General features: G+C 44.1%; 1 protein-coding gene across 1 annotated transcript in view; it reads right to left on the reverse strand.

The window, feature by feature from the left end:
- The window catches only part of UBL3 (ubiquitin like 3), a 55,827-nt gene extending 53,778 nt beyond the window's left edge, over positions 1 to 2,049 (reverse strand). The window contains exon 1 of the mRNA XM_005482485.3: positions 1,074 to 2,049. Coding sequence (XP_005482542.1) covers positions 1,074 to 1,100 — 27 coding nt within the window. The 5' untranslated portion in view covers positions 1,101 to 2,049. The remainder of the gene's footprint in view (positions 1 to 1,073) is intronic.
- Positions 2,050 to 19,935: the final 17,886 nt, after the last annotated feature.

Raw genomic sequence — 19,935 nt, forward strand, 5'->3', positions numbered from 1 at the left:
CTGCCATACATATCCCAATTAACTGTACATCAATGACTTAAGCAAGGGCTACTCGATTTTATTGTTCTCACTACCGGGGCAGGTTGTACCCACAAAACACAACTTCACCCTGAAATTTAAAAAAACCCCAAAAGCACAGACAAGTCCTCTGCTTCTGGGGAGGTGAAAAAGCACCTTTAAATGTGAACAGCCATGTGGAGATACGTGAAAATATTCTGCTGTAAGAATAAAGAATTAACATACCAAACTGCAGCTACAAGTTCGTGGGTGTTTTATCCAATTAAGTGACTTATGAAAATATATATCGATTTATGGAAATACATACAAATAGAGAAAGTCGTGCTGAACGGAAGATTACCTAGCAGACCTGATTCACCCTACCTTTCTATGATCTGCTATACCTTCCTGATTTAAATGTACCGAGCCGAGTATCCAATACAAGCTGAAGTACAGTCCGCCATAAGAAGTACTAGGAGTGCCCTTGAAAAATGTCCAGATTGCAGCTAGTGCACAAAGGACCTCGCCATGAAAATAAAGCGCATGAAAATTTCTCTCTCGCTCTTGAGCCGGCAGCAAGTGAAGAGATTAACTTCCCATCAACATCGGAAGGCAAAGCGTTGTCAAGACACAAGCGAAGTTTAAGAGGTTTACAAAGAAACAAAGGAAAAAAAAAAAAAAAGAAATGGGTCGAGCAATTAATCCCGAATACCCTGCTTCGTATTTATCTCCCCCCCAAAAATGCTCGACTGAGCTGAAGAGCAGCACTGCACGATCCAAGCGGGATCACCCAGGTGCTGACTGCCAAAGGTAAGGGAGCCTGGCGTCCCCCTTCCCTCGCTACACGGGAGGCGACGCTGCAGATCTCCCACTCCATCACCGAAAAGCGAAGCAGAACCAGCATCTGGAGCGGGAGGGGGGAGGTAATTAACTGGGAACTTTATGTTCCTTAAATATGTTACCACGACCTTTTTTTTCTTCCCATGCCCCTCTTATTTCCATGTTCTCTGTCAAAACCAGGCTGAAATAAACGTTATTCTATAATATAACTATTAAATAAGCAGTACAACACTCACCATATCAGCTGGAACGCTGCTGGACATTTTGATGTTACCCTAAATGGCTCAAAATGAACTTTAAAAAAAAAAGGCAAAAAAAAAAAAAAAAAGCAGCAGCACCAAGAGCAGCCCGCTGGAGATCTTCAAGATGCAAAACCGGTGTCAGTATCGGAGGCAGCAGCTTCCAGGTCCCCTACGCGAAAGAGGTGCCCGATAAGCAGCGGGGAAGGCGGCCGGCTGAGGAGCAGGAATATCCAGGGGCAGCGGTGCCGGGCTGGACCGGAGGAGCCAGCGGGAGACCAGAGATGGCAGCAGATCCCTGTCAGCGGCAGCGGCACCAGCGGTGCCAGGTAGACCAGGCAGCAGGACTACACCGCCACATGAGCTGCGTGCGGGGTTTTTCCCCCCTTCTCGCCCTCTGCCTTCTCTCCCAGCCTCGACAAATGACGACGGGATGATTCACACGGGATAATAGTGCGTCCAAGTCACCTCCTCAGTCGGCGCAGGCGACCCGGGCGCGCAGGCAGGACCTGGCTCCTGCCCTGGGCGGCGGGCAGGGAGGCGGGAGGGCCGGGGTGGGCCCGGGGCCGCTGGGGAGGACGCCGGGCTGCGGCCCCCCTAGGCGGTGTGCGGCATCCAAGAGCGCCCGGCGGGGACGCGGGCCGGGGAGGGAAGGGAGGGAGGGCGCTCGGAGGGGAGAGCCCTCCCCCGCGGCGCTCGGAGGGGGCCGGGGGGCGTTCGACGGCGGCCGCCTCCCGCAGCCTCAGCTCTCCGCTCGCATCGCCGCCGCCGCCTCCTCAGCCCGCCCTCCCTCCCTCCCCCGCCTCGTCCGCCGGCGGCTCCGGCCGCCCCCCGAGAGCCGCGCTGCGAGCCGGAGGTGCCCCTCCTTCAGCGCGATCCTCGCCCGCAGCCGCCCCCTGTCATCTTCGGCTCAAGCCAACATGGCGCCCGCCGAGCCGAGCGAGGGGACGCGGCAGGGGAGACACGGACCCTCCGCCGCCGCCTCCGCCACCCCCGCTCCCGCCGCGTCACACGCCGCCGCCCCGCGCGGCACCATGGGGCTTGTAGGCGGCCGAGGCTCTCCGCCGCCGGGGCGGGGCCACCCGCCCTCCGCTGGCCCGGCCCGCCCCGTCGCGGCAGCCCCTGGGCCATGCCGGGTTCCCGCAGCGTCGGCGAGGGCGGCTCCGAGGGAACTCCGCGGCACCGGCGGCGCCGCTTCGGGCAGCAGAGGCGCCCCGAGCTCCGCGTGAATCGGCGCTTTCCCCGCACGGGCGCTGCAGGTCCCTCAGGGCGTTCTGGCGCTCCCCTCGCAGCCCCTGCAGCCCGTAGCGGGTGCCGTTCCCGGCGGGTAGGCCCGCGCTGTCCTCTTGGACGGCTTCCAACAAAAAAAACCCAAAAACCCAACCCAACTAATTAGCATAGAATGATAAGGGTTTGGAATGGAGCTTAAGGATCATCTAGTCCTAACCCACCCTGCCCCTAGACCGGTTGCTCAAGGCCTTATCCAGGCTGGCCTTGAATGCTGCCAGGATTGGGGCATCCACAACCTGCCTGAGCAGCCTTTTCCAGGGCTTCACTGCTCTCTGAGTAAAGAATTTCTTCCTAATATATGCATTTTCCCTCATTATGTAAATACTCATTACTCCTTGTCATATTACACATTGTCCTATCATTACACTTCCTGACAAGAGTCCCTCTACAGATTGCCTGTAGATATGCTACATTTTCATGTTATTGTTTTGTTTTGCACCCCAGATCTTCAAGTCTGGGCCTGTACATCACTTTTTTTTTAAATTTATTTCTCATTCTCACATTATTGTTTTGGTTTTTCTTGAGTTTGGGTTTTTTATTTTCAATTATTTTAATTATTTGAAATTTTTGGGTTTTTTTCCCCCAAACTCTGTAGTTTTAATAATGAAAAAAGCTCCTGTAAGATTCACAGTGCAAACAATGACTGCTGCCTTGGAAGCACTCTGAGAAAGGGAACTCCCTCATCATGTCAAATTCCCCTTCAGAAGCCACCTTGCTTCCTGAGGAGCTCTGCATTTTGTTATGGACCCAAGTTATCAGAAACTGTCTGCAACTGGTGTTTTATCCATCATTCCAGGCAGCTCCTGGAGACCAGCATTCAACAAAGAAAGGCAGTGCCTGATGAAAAGTGCACTGCAGCTCAAATGCACACAAAAAAAAAAATCCACACAAGGCACATGCCTACTGAAGAAATGAGTTGGCCTTTTGAGAGGGGTGTGGATAGGCACATTCACATACCAAGACTGTGAAACTGTCCAAGAAAAAAAAATAAATCAAGAAAATGAAGCAGATGGTGACAGATGGTTCCTTTGTGGACAAATCTCATGTAAAACCACAGGAAATTAAGACACAGTTGTTCCCTTTAATTCTAAAAGTTCGAGTCTGCCTTTCTCTGTAGGACTTCATGCTGCAAAGGCAACCCACTGTCCCTTGCAGGGGTTATAATTCTTTACTTTGTACTCTGCCCCAAAATAGTTCAAAACTTCTGACTTCAGAAGATAGATCTGATAGCAAGCAGCCCTGTTTGATGCCTGGGAAAAGAGTTGGGGGCCAACAGAATTGGCCCTACGTGTGTGATCTCTGTGAGCATTCTGTACTGCCACATTGTGTGACTTTAGGCATGTCACTCCCTCTCTTGTCAGCCGAATTTGCTTAGATAGTACATTTTTGGGAGTCAGTGCCAGCCCCAATCTCAGTCAGGCCTTCTAGACACCAACAGGATAAAAGGTCTTGTGTTTGTGGGAATAGCAAGCTGTGGAAGCACCACTTACTCTCTCTCCAACTGGGTATCCTTGAGGGACAGAGAAAGTAAAAGAGAGGAGTCAAAGAGATGAGACTTGAACGATGATTCTCTATTTCAAACATTATGCTTTCCTGGTATCTGTGACTTTCTGATTGAATCAGTGACAAACTAAGGAATTATAAAAGATCTTGCTTAGTAGAGTTTATCCATAGAACCTTACTAATGTGGGCTTTTCCCTGAAAAACAATCAAACAAACAAAAAAAAACCCCCAAGAAACATACATACAACAGCTTAAATTTATTCAGGATTGTAAGATCTGCTCCAAGGCCATCCTGCAGACCAGCCCTTCACACCTCTCAGACAGCAGCCCTGTACAGGTGCCTTGAGGTGATCCAGGTAATTTAGGAAGTGCTCTGCCCATACTTTTCCCGCTAGCACTCTTAGAGTAGGGGCAAGAGAACAAGCACCACAACTGCTTTACAGGCACTGCACGTCACAGCTGTCTCCTGATGTAAACTGAAATTGGTGGCAGTGCAGTTATGTCCTTGGCCACTTTGTGACTGCTGAGGTGCATGGCCCTTCCCACCTCCCCTGCTACAAGCAGGACACGCAGACAGTGGGCCTTTGTAATCCTTTGCAGCTCAAAGGGTGGATTGCCAAAGACTATGTGGAAATACCCTTCCACTGCACATCAAGAAGTCCATGTGCCCAAGCAAGTCAGGCAAGTAAGGACAGCAGCAAGCACAGGCAAAGTGGATGCAGGGTCAGCAAGGCAAGCAGGCAGCAGCAGGGCACATCCGCTGCACTGGAGCTGGCTCTCTCTAATGTTCAGATGGAGGAACTCTTTGGTGGTGCATAATGATAAACACATCCAAAGCACACAACCACAGGAAAGAAACCAGCGTGATTCTATGGGTTTTGCTTTTTTGCCTCTATTTTAGCAATCCAATAAGAGGAAGGATCATGTGTTGGTGAAGCAGTGGGGTACAGGAGGAGTCAGAAGTCCTGACAACTTTGAGTCTCTTCTGCTTTGTGTATGCAGTCGACTTGGTCAACTTTCTACCAAGTGTTGTACAAATGAGGATCAACTCCTCTCTTTGATACACAGCTGTACTGGCCGAGAGATGTCCATTACCTTTTAATGATTATTTTGATCACCATCTATTTGAATCTACAGTTATGATTACTGGCCAGAATGCTCTAGTATTAGGCACAGCACAATAAATGTACATATCGTGTCCTATTCTGAAAGGTTCATAAGTCTGGGTTTGGCCAACAGCTGATATTTATGTCTTATTCAAATGATTGGTTTTTCCCCTGGCTCTTATCTGTGATGACCAAATGGAGGGTCTAGTACAACTGGTACATGCTGGAAGTCATTTCAGGGTGATTGTGTGATGGGCAAATAAATAAGAAGAGTTGCTGAATTATGATCCTGGTAGAAGTTGCACTACATATGATGACAGGGGTAAAACTTACCAGTTTTGTAGAGGTGAGGTCACATATGCTTGAAATGCAGGGTGGTCAAATATAAAACAGAAAAATGATCTTTTATCCTTGGCATGTATTAAGAAGTGCTGTTATGATAGTATTAACTTCACATTTGCAGAGAGAGGAAATGAGAGTTGTGGTCAGCAGTTGTCTGGAACAAGGGACCCTGCAAAAGCATAACCACAGGCTCAGCCTGTGATCAGCTTGCAGATAAATCCCGAGCAAGTGCTACAGGCATACACATCTGAAAACAAATCTTTTCCACATCCAAAGATCAAGGGAAAAAAGGGAAAATGCTGTTCAAGAGGAATGCTAGCAACATTGGAAGCTTAAAAGGCTATTCTGTTTTTGGGGTCTAATCCTGTACTCAGATGCACAAATCTTATTTCCATTGTCTCCTTTACAGAATTGTCATTTGAATTTGGACATCCAGGAACAAAATCATTCATCATCACTACTTTGGCAACTTATGGGGGAAATTGACAAAATATACAACTAATATTTCATTCCTTGTTTGAAAAACATGGCACAAGTAGAATTTGGCCATTCTGTATTCCCTTAGAGAAGAATTGTGCCAGGTATTTACAAGTAGACTGAGCTGCAGATTAAATGTTTCATGGCCATCAGTACTAGTTGAAAGCTGACTCTGTACTGAGATGTGCTTAACAGGAATAAAAGGTCTGTTATACTAAATCAGATTAGTAGTCCAGCCAATATGATATCCTGTCTCCAGCAGTGGCCAGCATCAAATGCTTCAGAGAAGGACACACAGACCCCCACAGTGGACAATCACGTTACCATCATCTTATTTGCTAAGTTTCCACTGCTGCCAAGGCTGCCAGAGAGGCTGGTTTATGCCCTGGAGCACAAAACTTCATGTCATTTATAGCCTTAATGGCAGCATAACCCACTGCTGACATGTGAGACTGATTGCCATTTTTCAGAAGAGCAGCACTCTCTCCCGAGTGTTGTAATTGCTGGGGCTGGAGACCACATCGAGCCTACATCCCATGACTGACACTGGAAGCTTTCAGCCCAGTACTGTCCTCCAGTGTTTTCCCTTTGAGGCAGGCTGTGAACAGGAGCATCTTCAGGAGAGGTAGCACAACATCAGGAAATTTCTCTTAAGGTGATTTCTGATTTGCCTCCAGATTTTCTGAGCACCCAGAGAAGGTGAAAAGCTCCCCAGACAAAAGGTTTAATTCTTTGGGGTTTGGCTGTGGGACAGATCAGGATTCTTTCCCTCTCTGGCAGCCACAGCAGCAAGATATCCAGGGCAGCAAGGAGCACACCAGGTTACTCAACAGGATACTTTTAATACCTTTGTAGAAACAAGTGGCCTTTTTTTTTAACTCTTACAGCGCCAAGTTTGCATTCAACTCGGTATGACTCAGACACACTGAATTCGGGCACCTTACAACAAAGTGTTCAGACAAAAAGCAGCGCTGGAAATGGGGGCTGGATCCCACAGAATGCTTGCCACCCACTGTCTGCTCCTATGCTCTGCTGGTTTTTCATTCTGGCTGCTGCAAAAAACTCCTATTTTCTGTGTTCAGATTTATTTTTTTTAAACTAAACTGACTCCTTTCCCCTTGGAAGAACATTGATTTTTGCCTGTTTGCTGCTCTTGTGTGAAGCCAAACCAGCATGTGGGTCCTATCAGCCTCTCTGTCAATGCCAGCAGGCTTCTGGGAACAGCATTCCTCAGGTCCTCACCTTTCTCTGAGCCAGCAGGAAGGCAACAGAAGGACCTCTGAGATTTTGCAGCATTTAGAATACACACTGCCAGGCAGAATCATGGTTTATTTATCTATTTTTTAAGTTATTCATCGGATTGATCTTGCTGGAAAATAAAAACACAGAACCAGTTTAAACCAACTCGCATTGTTCCTCTGGATGCCCCAATTTGCTTTAAGGGGTTATTTTCCCCCTCACATCTGCAGTACTTGTGTATAAACAGAAGATGATAGGAAACAACTGAGTGACACTGAGTGCCCGAGGTTATTCCTGACCTTCCTGATGCAGCTGAACCAGGCAGGACCCATGTTCTGCCACTTTAGTGGGTGTTTCTGAGATATGGCATAGTGGTGTTACACTTAGTGATGCCACAAATTATGCCAGGTAACTCCTGAGGGCAGAGGTGAGGACTGAAATAAGAGGTTACAAAGGTGGAATAAGAGCAAGAAGTCCCCAGGCCTGTTTTAGAGAGTATTCTAATCACCAGAGTTCTGGAGGTGGTTTAATTATCCATATACCTAGGAATAAATGGATACATCTGTCCAGTTCATACAGAAAAATAAAACAATTGAGACAGGTACCTTATTTTACAATATATAAGAAACAGGAAGGAGAAATTTTAGCAGAAAAGCTTCCATCCTGGATCAGCTTCCTGACAACGAGGGGGAACTAGGGGAAGCATTGAGGTTACGCTACAGCTTGGAACTTGAAACTTGAATTTAACAAAATAAAACTGTACAATGCTCTTTAATATAATGACATAAATATGTGGAAATTAAGAAGTCCTACACGACTGGTTGCAAAAGTTATGGTGGCAAAAATTATTACAATTTTTCAGAGAAGAGGGAGGTCAAAGATCATGAAGAGTGCCATATCAAATTAAGTGACAGCTCTGCAGAAAAAGGAACAAGAATTTGTGGCTTTGGGGAATGACGGTTGCAAAACTCAACGCTGCAAAAGAAATTGTCTAGAAAAAAAATGGAGAAAAATCTATGGGTAGTGTGACACCATAAGAAAAAGCAGTAGAAAGAGAAAACAGTAAGAAGAACAGTAAGAAACAGTAGAAGAGCACCAGGTATCAGTCTCAGACCAATCAAGGATGTAAAAGGAGAATGGCTTCATAAAACTGATGTAAAACTATTTGTTAAACATGAAGACTACAGCTCAGATTGTTTGTTGGTGCTACCAGGATCCCATCTATTGTTTGTGCCTTACATGAGCCGCAGCAGCCCAAGGCTGAGTGCAGCCTATTAGTTGTGCTGAGCCAGAATTGACAGGGACCCTGGGGTACCAACTGTGTTTTATCATCCCTCTGTCCTGCTGACTGCAGCAGGTTATTTTTTTACACTAATAGGCAGCTAAGTTCTTTTTTTTTTTTTTTTTTTTTACTGTAAGGGTCTCTAGTGGGCAGCTAAACATTAGTGAGCTCCCATTATAGCAAAGATTTACTATTTATAAAATTAGTACTAAAAATACTAAATTGAAGTAAGAAATAATTTTTGCTTCTTTGAATTTCATGTCTGTTATCTGTACTACATTAGAACTATTCAGGTTTTTTTAATTTAAGGACCTTCATATGCCTGTACTTTCAGGCTGTTACTTATATGCATATGTATATATACTTAAACATATGTTTATAAAACTCTCAATCTGTATGCACACATACATATTAATACTCTGAACACTTTTTAAATTAGCTGAAGCACTCAGATAGATTACATGCAAATCTAATTGTATACTGCTTGAACTGAAACAAAAACCCAACCCAGAATCTGCGCTGAGGAGTTAATTGTTGTTTACATAAGTTATGTCAATGTAATATAATATTTTATTTGCCTTATTCTCTATCATTCATTACTCTTTAGATCAGAAACAATATCTGAATGAAGCAGTGTCTAGAAATGCTATTTTTAATTGGCTAAAGAGATTGGTTGACCTCTGGTAACTGGTCACTGTTGTTGGGGTTGTTGAGGAGACTCTCCATGAGTGGTGGTGCATTGTTTAAGCATAATGGGCCAACAGTCTCATGTCATCCATAGGATATGGAGACACCACAGTTTTGTGTTTCTTTTACTTTATTACTATACATGCGAGGCACAATCGACAAAGACTTCCTGAGGATGAATGTTGTCAGTATATGAAACACTGAATAACTGCTTTTTGTTTTGATGAATGGTCCCCTTTCTCTCAGATTTAAAGGAGAAAATACAGAAAAAAAGTAGTAGATCTGGGGAATGAAGTCTTGAAGATAGGATTTTTTTTTTTAACAGACTTTGGGCTGCATTAAGTTCTTAGGATAATTTTATATGTCTTTGACTCCATTGATATAATCTAAATGATTCCAAGCTTACAATGTAATGTTAGGGACTGGTCAAATTAATAGGAAGTTGAATTCCATGTTACTTTCAAGCTCACAGTCACTTGAGTCCTTCATGTTGCCAGTGTTGGGACTGATTTTTTATTTCTCTATTTTCACTTTTATTCCTCATGAGAATTAAACCCAAGAGAGACTGATTTCATTCTAGTCTCCCTTTCTCATTCCAGTCCCAAGGCTTCTGTGGACAGTAATAGGTATTTGTATTGCAGAGACAACTGCTCCCGAAATAGCCAGCACTAGAAGCCTTCTAATTGGTTTACTGTCAGCAAAAGAGCAACAGAATCTGAAAGACCGAGTGGACAGGTTTTACCATGTTGGAGTTTGTTCTATGTACATGTAGTTGCTTTGAAAGAGTTTTATTTGTTTTTTATTAATCTTAGTTTTATTAATTTATTGAAATTATTTTAATGAAAAGGTCAATAAAAAGAGGCTTTGTCAGACACCAGTGTCACTGCTCGCTTATGTTGTGTGTGTCATTGGCAGTGGGCTGGTGCCTTGGGTGCCAGCTGCAGGCACAACAAATAGATGAAGAGCAATAGTGTCAATTCTTGTCCATGCACAAAAACTGGGACCACATTTTCAGATTCCCTTTAGCATAACTCTAAGGGTGGCACTCAACTCATCAAAATCTGGTCCTCTAAAAATACCAGATATCATATCTAAACCACTGTTGCAGCCTCTATCAGTGGAGCAAGGTACATCCATCAATTTGACCTCTTAGATAAGATTCTTGACTCCCTTCTATTGACCATTTTGAAAGCTTTTAGAAGTCTAGATGCCTAATTTTTATACAGCTGCAGATAACCTTTGTGAATTCTCTCCAATCTCTCTCACTTCTCTCCACCAGCATGGTGTTTTCTGCTCCCCACTCTGCTCAGCTGGAAAGTTAGCCATGATTTGATGTTCAGGGCTGTTCCCCACTAACCCATCCAGACCCTGGCATTATTCATGCCCCAGAGTGCTGAAATCCAACTCCAGGAAGGCTGCAGACATTTATGCCTGCCTGAACCTTCAGCATGAAAGCAGTACCACCATGGCTGGAGTCAGTGGGCACAGGATGGAGGAATTACCTAACAGAAGCAGAACTGGTTACATACTTAAGCAGGTGCAGAAATTTTGGCAGGATCAAGGCTTAAATAACAATTACCTCAAGGCAAGAAAATGTTCTTTTGTTTCCTTTGCTGCACAACACTTTCTATTGTCACTTAATTAACTCGGTTTTCAAACTGATGAATGATGGAGTAACTTTGGAAGAGTTACAATCATGGCATCACTTGAAACGCCTCAGTGCTCTCCCGAGAGAGGTGAGAAGGTTATGGGTGGCCTGTTCTGCTGTTCTGCTAAATGAGGCTACTCAGTGATCACAGCATGTGTTCTGGAGTCTGCCACATCAAGTCCTTGGGGTGCAGCCTGGCTGCTATTAAACCGTATGGGCAGAGTCCCATTACCCAGGTGAGAGTTGCATCAGGTCTGAAAATATTTCATTTTTTCAGAAAGATCCATATGTAGGACACCGAGGACACAGTGAGGGAGCTGATTGTTACAGATTTGTTGAAAAAGAACAAGAAGAACACATGAAAGCTTGGAGAAAATATGCCTAGATCTCTTTCTTTTCATAGCTTTAATATGGCATGTAATGTGTGTATGCTTCCTAGTCCACTGCTGCAGATTTCTCTGCAGATGCAGCAAGAGGCAGTTCTTAAGCAGAGACTGGTTACACAGAATATTAGAGTATTTCAAGGGTATTGAAAATGCCACTAAACAAAGATCTTGTTCACTCACCCTGCCCTTTCTGTGACAAATGACTGCAGTAAAAATGAACTCCTGCTTTTCCTTATTTATGAAATACCTCCTCCCTTTTGTATAAAAAACTAATATTCCTGTGCTTTAGAAAGTGTATAAGTGGCAGTTGAGAGAGCGGGTGAAAGCTGTACATTAGAGTGGTGGAACAAGGCAAGCACTGAAAAACAAAAACCTATTCAGATTTTCTTTTTTTCCCTAAAAGAAAAAGAATGAAAACTCTCATCAGACTGAATTGTTCCACTCCTGATTACTGTGTGTAGCATGATGAAACAAAAAATGCATTTCCATTTTAGCTCTTGCAGGCAATATGTGCCTGCAAACCATTTGATAAAGAACTGATTTTCAAAGCAGCACATTCCTGTAGGCTGTCAGTGATCCAGCAGAGCTCTCACGCTGCTTTGACTTTTCCTCCTCCCAAGAGTATCAAACCTTTACAATTCTTTCTAGGATCCTAGCAAATTTAATAATATAGGCAAACTTCTCAACAGATTGATTTTGGATTTACAAGGCTCCTGGCTGTTTGCTTGCAGAGACATAACCCAGAGGCAGAAACCCACATATCAGTCTTGTAAAAAACAACCTCATTTGCACCAAATAGATTTTGCTCTTCAACATCTTCCCAACTGAAACTGGCAATGTGTCACACTTAGCCATAAACATTTTTTCAGGAAGGAACTGGTCTCAAATAAGCCAGTTTTAATAAGATCAGCAAAGCCATCTCCACTAATACCATCTGGTGACTCTTAATCACATTCGAGTGCAGAATATTGAAAATATGAGTCAGGCTAGAAAAGACATGAGGAAAAACAGTGTGAGCAGGGAAGTGCAAGAGTATTAACTAAGAGTGGCTTGCAGGCTGTAGGATGGAGAAGAGCAATAAAGAGGAACATGTAGCAGAGCAATTCATAAACTCAGGGACTAAGGCAATACTTTCTCATTAAATGCAGCCATGCACCAACACCCTGTCCATTCTAATGTCTGGTTTTGGCTTTGTCCTTATGTGCCACCCAGGTACTGAGACAGGTGCAGAGGTGAAAGATCAGTGCAGAGTTGAGCATTATGTGTTTGCAGTGGTCTCACCAGCACTGGACTGTCCCTCCCCTGCCTGGTGAGCCACAGCAGCAACATGTGCCTCCTGAAAGCACGTGAGAATCCATGAGCCACCATTGAGTCAACTGCATTTTCTAAGCCACTGGCAATATTTTGTAGAATTTGAACTTTTGTGTGTGAAGGGGTGAGATTCTTTTTCTTTACCACATTTGTTTTTTCTTTTCTGTAGTTGAACCCTTAAATAAATAACAGCCTGTAGCAGCTTGTGTCAAGAGTAACTAGAAGGTGGCTGACACCTGTACTATTTTGAAGAAACAATTTAAAGAGTTTGGTTATGAATTCTTCTGCAAAGCAATTTTTTTTTCCTGCTGGTATGTATTGTTAGATTCAGTTTCATTTCACTGTCTGTGATGCCATTCCTTCTCCACAATAACCATCCAAGTGATGCATCTCAGGCTTGCTGTATCAGGGAATGTTGACAAATAAATGAATGTGCTGTTTTCTTTGGCATTTAAACCTTTTATTCAACCCTCTAAGCTAAAGACAGGTGATTTCTTAAAATGGTTTTGCATGCTAGCAAATAAAAATAATCACTTAAAGTGACAGTAGAGGTGACATCTCTATAGACTTGGAAGTTATTAGAAAAAGAAATTTAAAAGGTGAGAGTAGTTTTGCCATTTAAAAAATACTTCCCAATTAGTTTAATAGGATTTGGTGCAATGTTTTACAGTTTGATGAGCAAGTAGCTGAATAGTTTGGGCAGCAAACTATTCTAATCTTGTTCTGAATATTTTGTTTTCTTTAAGCAGGTGTGTGCATCTGTCTCTTCATTACTGGCCTCTGTTCTCACACTCTTTCTTTTCCTTCTTCGGGCAAAATATTTTTGCACATGCTTAATCCCACGGATCTTCATATGTGGAAACTAATGACAGCTTTCAGTACTTTATTGGCCTGTGCTGAGACACCCAGGGACACATCCCATAGGAATCCATCTATCCTGGGAAAGTCTGTGCTGCGTGGTCTGTGCGGGGGTTTGACTGCTGCAGGCCAAGGGTGGGGAGGTGACAACCTCTCCCTGTGGCCATAGGGCAGCCATCAGGCAGGCAGGCATGAAAATCAGGCTTAAGCACCTGCTCTGGCCACTAAATTCAGGAAATTAGTGAACTGTTGAGGTGATCTGTTCTAAATGTCAAGCCCAAGTGGTTGGTTTAAGTCCATCTTGGATGTGTGGCAGGTCTGGGTCCAGCTCTGTTTTTCTCTCACATTTTCAGACTGAGCCCTGACTTTGCAGCTGTGAAGAACAGGCACTCTGAAACACCCCTTGCCCTTTTCTCACACATTAGGTGGCCAGATCTGTCAGAAGTCTCATGGGGATAGTCTCTTCCCGTTTGTGAACTTCACTCACTATTGGAATTGTGGAAGGTAAGGCAATGTGTGATGAATGCTCTTGTCATGCATTGAATTATTTAAATCCTCTTGAGAGAGTCTGGGCATTCAGTTCCTCCTACTGGGAACAGGAGATCTTCAGCTGTTCTGCAGCCAAGGAAAAGTACTGATCAGAGAGGTGAACATAAAAAAAATACATGATATATTTATAGAAGTATATATGTGTGTGCATGAATAAAGCCAGTTGTTTCCTTTCCCCATATCTGTTGCCTGGGAGTGCTATTACCTGGTGCTTGGCCCTCAGGACATTTTGTGTGGTTGTAGAATTAATTGGCATATTTGGTGGGGTCTTCTGTGATAGACATTTGGGGTATTTTGGTTAAGAGTTAGTTAGTTTTATGGGTACTCTCACTCATACAGAATCAAATATACACGTGCAAATAAAGCAAGGAAGGATACAGTTACCTTTATGATTAATTTGATTGACAAAGTATGGGAATAGAGTGTTTCTTTGTCCTTGTAAAGGACGTTTGTTGTTCTTCAAGCACTTTTGTGAGCAAATGAATATGCTAAATTAGGTCCTGTAGAGACTTGTTGGCAAGTGGCATAAGGAAGCTTGTTTCCAGTTTTGCAGAGACAGATTCTTTTCTTAATCTACCAAATTAAGTATTGGGTAGACTTCTTAAAGTCAACCCCATGGCAGAGGACAACAAATGGCAGAGGACATGCCAAGACTCTGTTCTTCGACCCTCCTGCTCTGAGGTCTGTGACCATCCTCTCTTTCCTTAGGGGGAACAAGAATTCTGTGCTCTGCAGAATCAGTGCAAACCTTTTCTGGCACAGGAGCCTGTCTCAGATCAAACACCTCCCTTGGAAAATACTGACACACGTTAGAAGAAAACAAACCAAGCCAGAAAAAAACCCCCATCTGTTCGTTTCTTCATAGGTTTCACATTTGTTTCAAGCATGCTGGTCAAAAAAACACACCCCAGCAACACAATCACATGGAGAAAGTATCAGTTCCTCACCTCAGAGAAAAGCCTTCTACTGCAACTTTGAACACTTCAGAGTGGATTCACCTCAAAGCTGTCTGAAAGATTGGTGTTTATCTTAAGATTCAAATGAACTACAAAAAAAAAGGTAGGAGCAGAGGGCAAGCCATCCCATCTACTCTGGCAGCTGTCTTAAGAAGGGTGAACCATATTTTGGCAACCCATCTCTTCTCTGACCAGACAGGCTGCCAACATGGCTGGCTAAGATTAGATGCCTGACTCCTGAAAAGCTACATTTAAGTGGTAAAAATCCCCACCTTAAATTTTTAATCTTAAGACAAAATGAGTGGTTGTAGGTACCCCAACAGAGTTTATTGTTCCTTTCCCAAAAATCCCAACACTTCATGTCATGCCAGATCAATTTTAAAGACTGGTTGCCCTTTAGTTGAGATGTGGTACTGTGGTATTCCTGCTGCCAGATCATTCCTGCTTTGCAGATAATGCAAAAAAAAAAAAAAAGAAAAAAAAAATATTCCCTCCAGCTGCACATTGAGCAGTGAGGAGCCTGGGGCTGAGAACAACAGAGTGCTCAAGGGGTTTTGACCAGTACATCTGAATAAAACAACTTTTATAATATTTGAACAACAAAACACTTTACTGCTCTTATAGCAACAAACCCCTTTGCACACAATAGCAAAGCGAGTTATTACTGGTGCTAGAGCACAGTGGTAGCTCATCAAGGGATCCATGTCTTACCTTTCCAGCATTAATCACTGGAAATTCTCACTGTACCAATAAGCTTTTACTTGTACACAGTGAAAATAATGGTCTCACCTATACACAGAGAAGTCAGAGAGAAGGCAATAGTGCAGAGCCACAGGTAGCTTTTATATCCTGTATAGTGAAATCTGGCAATGTATCCTCATACAGAGGCTAAAATACTCTGCTTGAAAATAAAGACAGTAACACTCAAAAGCCACTTATAGCATTGTATTTACTGCTTCTCACTTTGAAACCAGAAAATGCTTGTGCCTTTTAAAAATCAAAACACACAGAAAGCAGAAAATGTAATGACTTAATTTTGTAATAAGACCCAGGCACAGGAACCCACGAGGATTTTCTTCCTGATATTGGACTTCACATCTCACGCCCGGAGAGGCCACATGCTGGCTTTGGCTCCCAGCACTGTCCCCAAATGCCTTCCGGCATGGAGAGGAGAAAGCCTTCTCTGGTTACCTTCAGACTTGTCCTTGGGCTGCAGGAACAGGAGGGAAAGGACAAATCTGTGTTGGCATCAGGAAAAGACTGTTGTCTGAGCCCCTTGCTAGAAAGTGAGTGCACAGCACTACAGGCAATACTGGGGTTTCCTTCAGCCAGAATGTTTCTGCAAAACCATTCCTGTCTCTGGAGACAGCAGCAGAAGGTCCATTGCTATTCCTACACTCCTTCAGGGATGCTCTACAAAACAGAGAAAGAAACATCAGGCAGAGTAAATATTACCAGTCCCACTCATTGCTGCATGCACAATGAAAATCATCTGTTTCTGCTCATGGATAAAACCAAATCTCATGGAATTGATGAAAAGCAAAGAAAGAAAATGTAGGAGTACCTAGAGACAAATCCCTGTAGATACAATGCTTCTGGAGACATGATCATAGAGCTGCTCTCCTCCTTGGTTATTTCCAGACCACACAAAGTTCTACTGCAGGCAGCTCAAAGCATGCTTATCTGTATCTGGAAGGACTTACTAGTGTGCCAGTCTTCACACTCACAGTCATGGGCCCAGATACCTCATCTTTCCCCTAATTCCTCCCAATACACCTGTGACAGGGAGGGGAGAAACAACCTCTTTCAGAAGAATAATAGGGCTAAGCCCAAGGGTGAATGCTGGCTCAGTGTGAGCACTGTTTCACACAGAATCAGGAAGAAAATTATCCCAAAGGCCTACAAAATTCCTTAATCTCAGCTGCTGGAACTAGTTGGTGTTTTGGACCGACTCCTTGCCTTGTCAGAGCTGGACTTCATGCAGGAAAACAAATTACTTTTTTTTTTATTCTAGCAGCATTCCACCCCAATACCAGAATCTTTGCAGAGAAATGTTCCTCTCTTGCCTTTTATCTCTGTGTGTGGCGCAGTTTGTGCAGAGAAATAAAGGACACAACCATGAGGCAGAAAAAGTCAATGTACTGAGGTGCTGCATGAGAGTATCCGATGTGGGTTTGCTCCGTTGCCCACACAAAGGAGGTTCCAGGCTGTCCTGGCTGCCAGAGCCAGGCAGAACAGCTGGGGGCAAGGGCATGGAGGGTGTTCAGACCAAAGCAAGGATAAATGTAAGCTTCAGCCCTGCAAACAGAGGCGAGAAGCTCTTTGCTGAAAGTCATTCCCCCTCTTTCAGCAGCACCAGCTCCTGACATGTCACCATGTGCCTTGTTTGCAACACCGGGGAAGGGAAGCTGGTGGAGGTGATTTCCTTACATTTCTGGATTCTTTCAAGCCTGAACAAAAGACTTACTACTTCTCACACTGGATTCCTGCGTCTGATGAACCCCTGACTTCCCTTACTTGAATAAATAGTTTAATTCATAGCAAAGCTGATTTCAGCTCATGGTGTTGAAGTGTTGTCATCACAGCATCATTCAACACAGGATAGGAAGGTGACCAGGAAAAACTGAAATTAATAGTGCTTTCCTATGGCCTTCCTAGAAGAGTGCGAACAAAAAGAAAGCCATAACTGTAGAGGAAAAATTGCAATTTCTGTATGGAAAAGATTCATTCTGCCATTTGCTCTCTGGATCATTATATTTGCTTTCCACCACCACCATCATTCCTTTACTGTAAGATAGTAACTTTTCAGAAAGCTATTCTCCATTGACATTTCACCTCTATTTCATTGGCTCAGACAACTTGAAGTGACTTGGATAACATTTAGTGAAAGAAAACAGACTGAATCTGATCAAACATTCTTTTCTTTGATGGAACACTTAAAAGCAAACCAACAAAAAATATATGAAATATATGGTTAGTGTCATCATATGTTCCTAATTTTGTTGGGTTACTAAATTACAGGGACTGCAAAAGGAGACATTATATAAATCCCATGTGAACATATGGCTTTTTTTTCCCCTTCTGAGACTGCAGGCTGAATCTATGCAATCCTGTTAACAAAATGAGCCTTGTCATTTGAGGAGTAGTGCTTAATGACAGTTGTCAGTCATCACTAGGTACCACACTCAAGGGACATCTTGATACGCCTGTGACAGACAGATTAGATATTGTCTGGAGAGGGAGGGTTGTGCAGCAGCTGTAAGGAAGCCTAGTGGAGAGGAAATGAGGATAAAAAAAAAAAGAGTAAGGAAATCAGATACAGCTTTTCCAGCCCCTGATCGCTGGAGCAGATGATTCTTCTCAGGTATGAGCTGTGTGTGTCTGAAGTTAATGGCTGGATGGGAGATGGCTGCAGCTGAGGTTTGATTTAAGTCACCCAGAATCCCAGCCTTGTTTTGGTCAGACCTGGGCAGATGAAAACCCTCTTTCTTCCCAAAATAGTTTGCTATATAATCAGCTTTCCTTCTCATTCTTCACAGTCTTTTGCACTGAAGGCAAATGTAATTAGCACAGCTATGTCTGAGGCAGACAGAGACCAAAATCACTTGGCAGTTGTGACTTTCACTGCCAGTAGCAGGAGGTAGTGGAGGGAGGCTACTGCCCATCCTTGTGCCCTGCAGGGGACCTGTTCAGTGCCAGCAGGGTTCTGGAGCTGGCACAGGACCCTGCTCCCACTGCCAGGGACCCGCAGCTCCCAGCTCAGGTGTACCTGTAAGAATTGCCTCCCAAACAGCTCTCTGCCTCATTTGTCCTTGTTAATTTGCCATGTGAAAACCAAAGAGATGCAGGGGTCAGCTCAGGAGTCTGTGCACACACTGCTCTCATGAAGACATGCTCTGTATCCACGAGTGACCAGACACTGAGCCTGTCAACCAGAGAAAAGGCTTTTCATGCATTTCTAGTAATAGCCACAAGGTCATTCAACACAGGTACGGGCAGCAGGAGATAGGATTTGGAGCCTCTGCTGCAAAAGTCCTTTATCTTTTTTTCAGCCAAGGGTCAAGTGGGATTGCAGAGCAAGAAAAACAAATGGGACACCAGCCCCAGGAGACCTGATGCAGGAGGCCAGTGGAGGCTGCCGAGCCAGCAGGTTGTAGCACACGTCGTGCTGCTCACATAAAGCTGAGCAGTGAAACTGCAGCACTCTGGGGCCTGTAAAACTGCTCCCTGCTGCCTGGCTGGGACAGCAGTGATGATGGATTACACTAGCTCCACTCTGCAGGACGCCCAGCCACAGGAACACTGCCTGCTCCTGCTGCTGGATACTGCTGGTGTCTCAGGAGGCTGCAGCCAGCATCTCCCACACTGAGCTGCTCCCCAGGCACCAGCCCTCTGCTCACATCAGCTTTTTTCTCTTGTGAAGTCAGGAAATTCCTTGAGGATTCATACAGTGCAACACACCCCACCTAATACCTTCAGTCTTGCTCTTCATGTCCGGAAAAGCAGATGTGAACAGAACACACTACAGAACAATAAAAGTTGTATAAAAAGAAAGGAAATAAGTGACCTTGAATTGTGGAGAAAGCAAGAGAAAATTCAAGGTTTAAAGTTAATTAGCCCTTGAACTGTCAGGCCCAATTACTTCCAGCAGGCTCTGACATTTTGAAGATTAATTAGGGAGTCCATTGTCATTTCTCACAAAGGACCACCATTATGCCAGAGAAAACCTACCTGCTTTCTGCACACAATGTCTTGAAATTTTGCTAAAAACTAATTGGGGACCTTTGATAAAAGCTTTCTGATTGTTATATCCATTTTGAGGAATACACTCTATTTATACGATGAAATAAATCTGGCAGCTTTGAAGGGAAGGTTTAACTCCCTGGATGATGATTTGAAATATTTGAAGCTCCTGGGCAAAAGGTCCTTACATTCTTCTGCTTCTTTCACGACACTCTTGTTCCATCCAGCATAGATTATGCTGTAGTGCTGTACCCAGTATGCATCAATTATTTAGCACATTTACTCCAAGCAGATCCATGCATGTTACTGTATACTTGTCACCAAAATCAACCTCCTGAATGATTTCTGAGCAGCAGAAATGCAGCTCCACAAATCTGAGTGAGCAGCAGCCTCCTGCAGCAGCAAAAGCAAGCCATCTCCTGGGCTGGACTGGCAAGGGCATAGCTGGCAGGGCAGGGAATGGCATTCTTGCACTCTTCTGG

This window comes from Zonotrichia albicollis, chromosome 2 (assembly GCF_047830755.1).
Source record: "Zonotrichia albicollis isolate bZonAlb1 chromosome 2, bZonAlb1.hap1, whole genome shotgun sequence".
Lineage (NCBI taxonomy): Eukaryota > Metazoa > Chordata > Aves > Passeriformes > Passerellidae > Zonotrichia > Zonotrichia albicollis.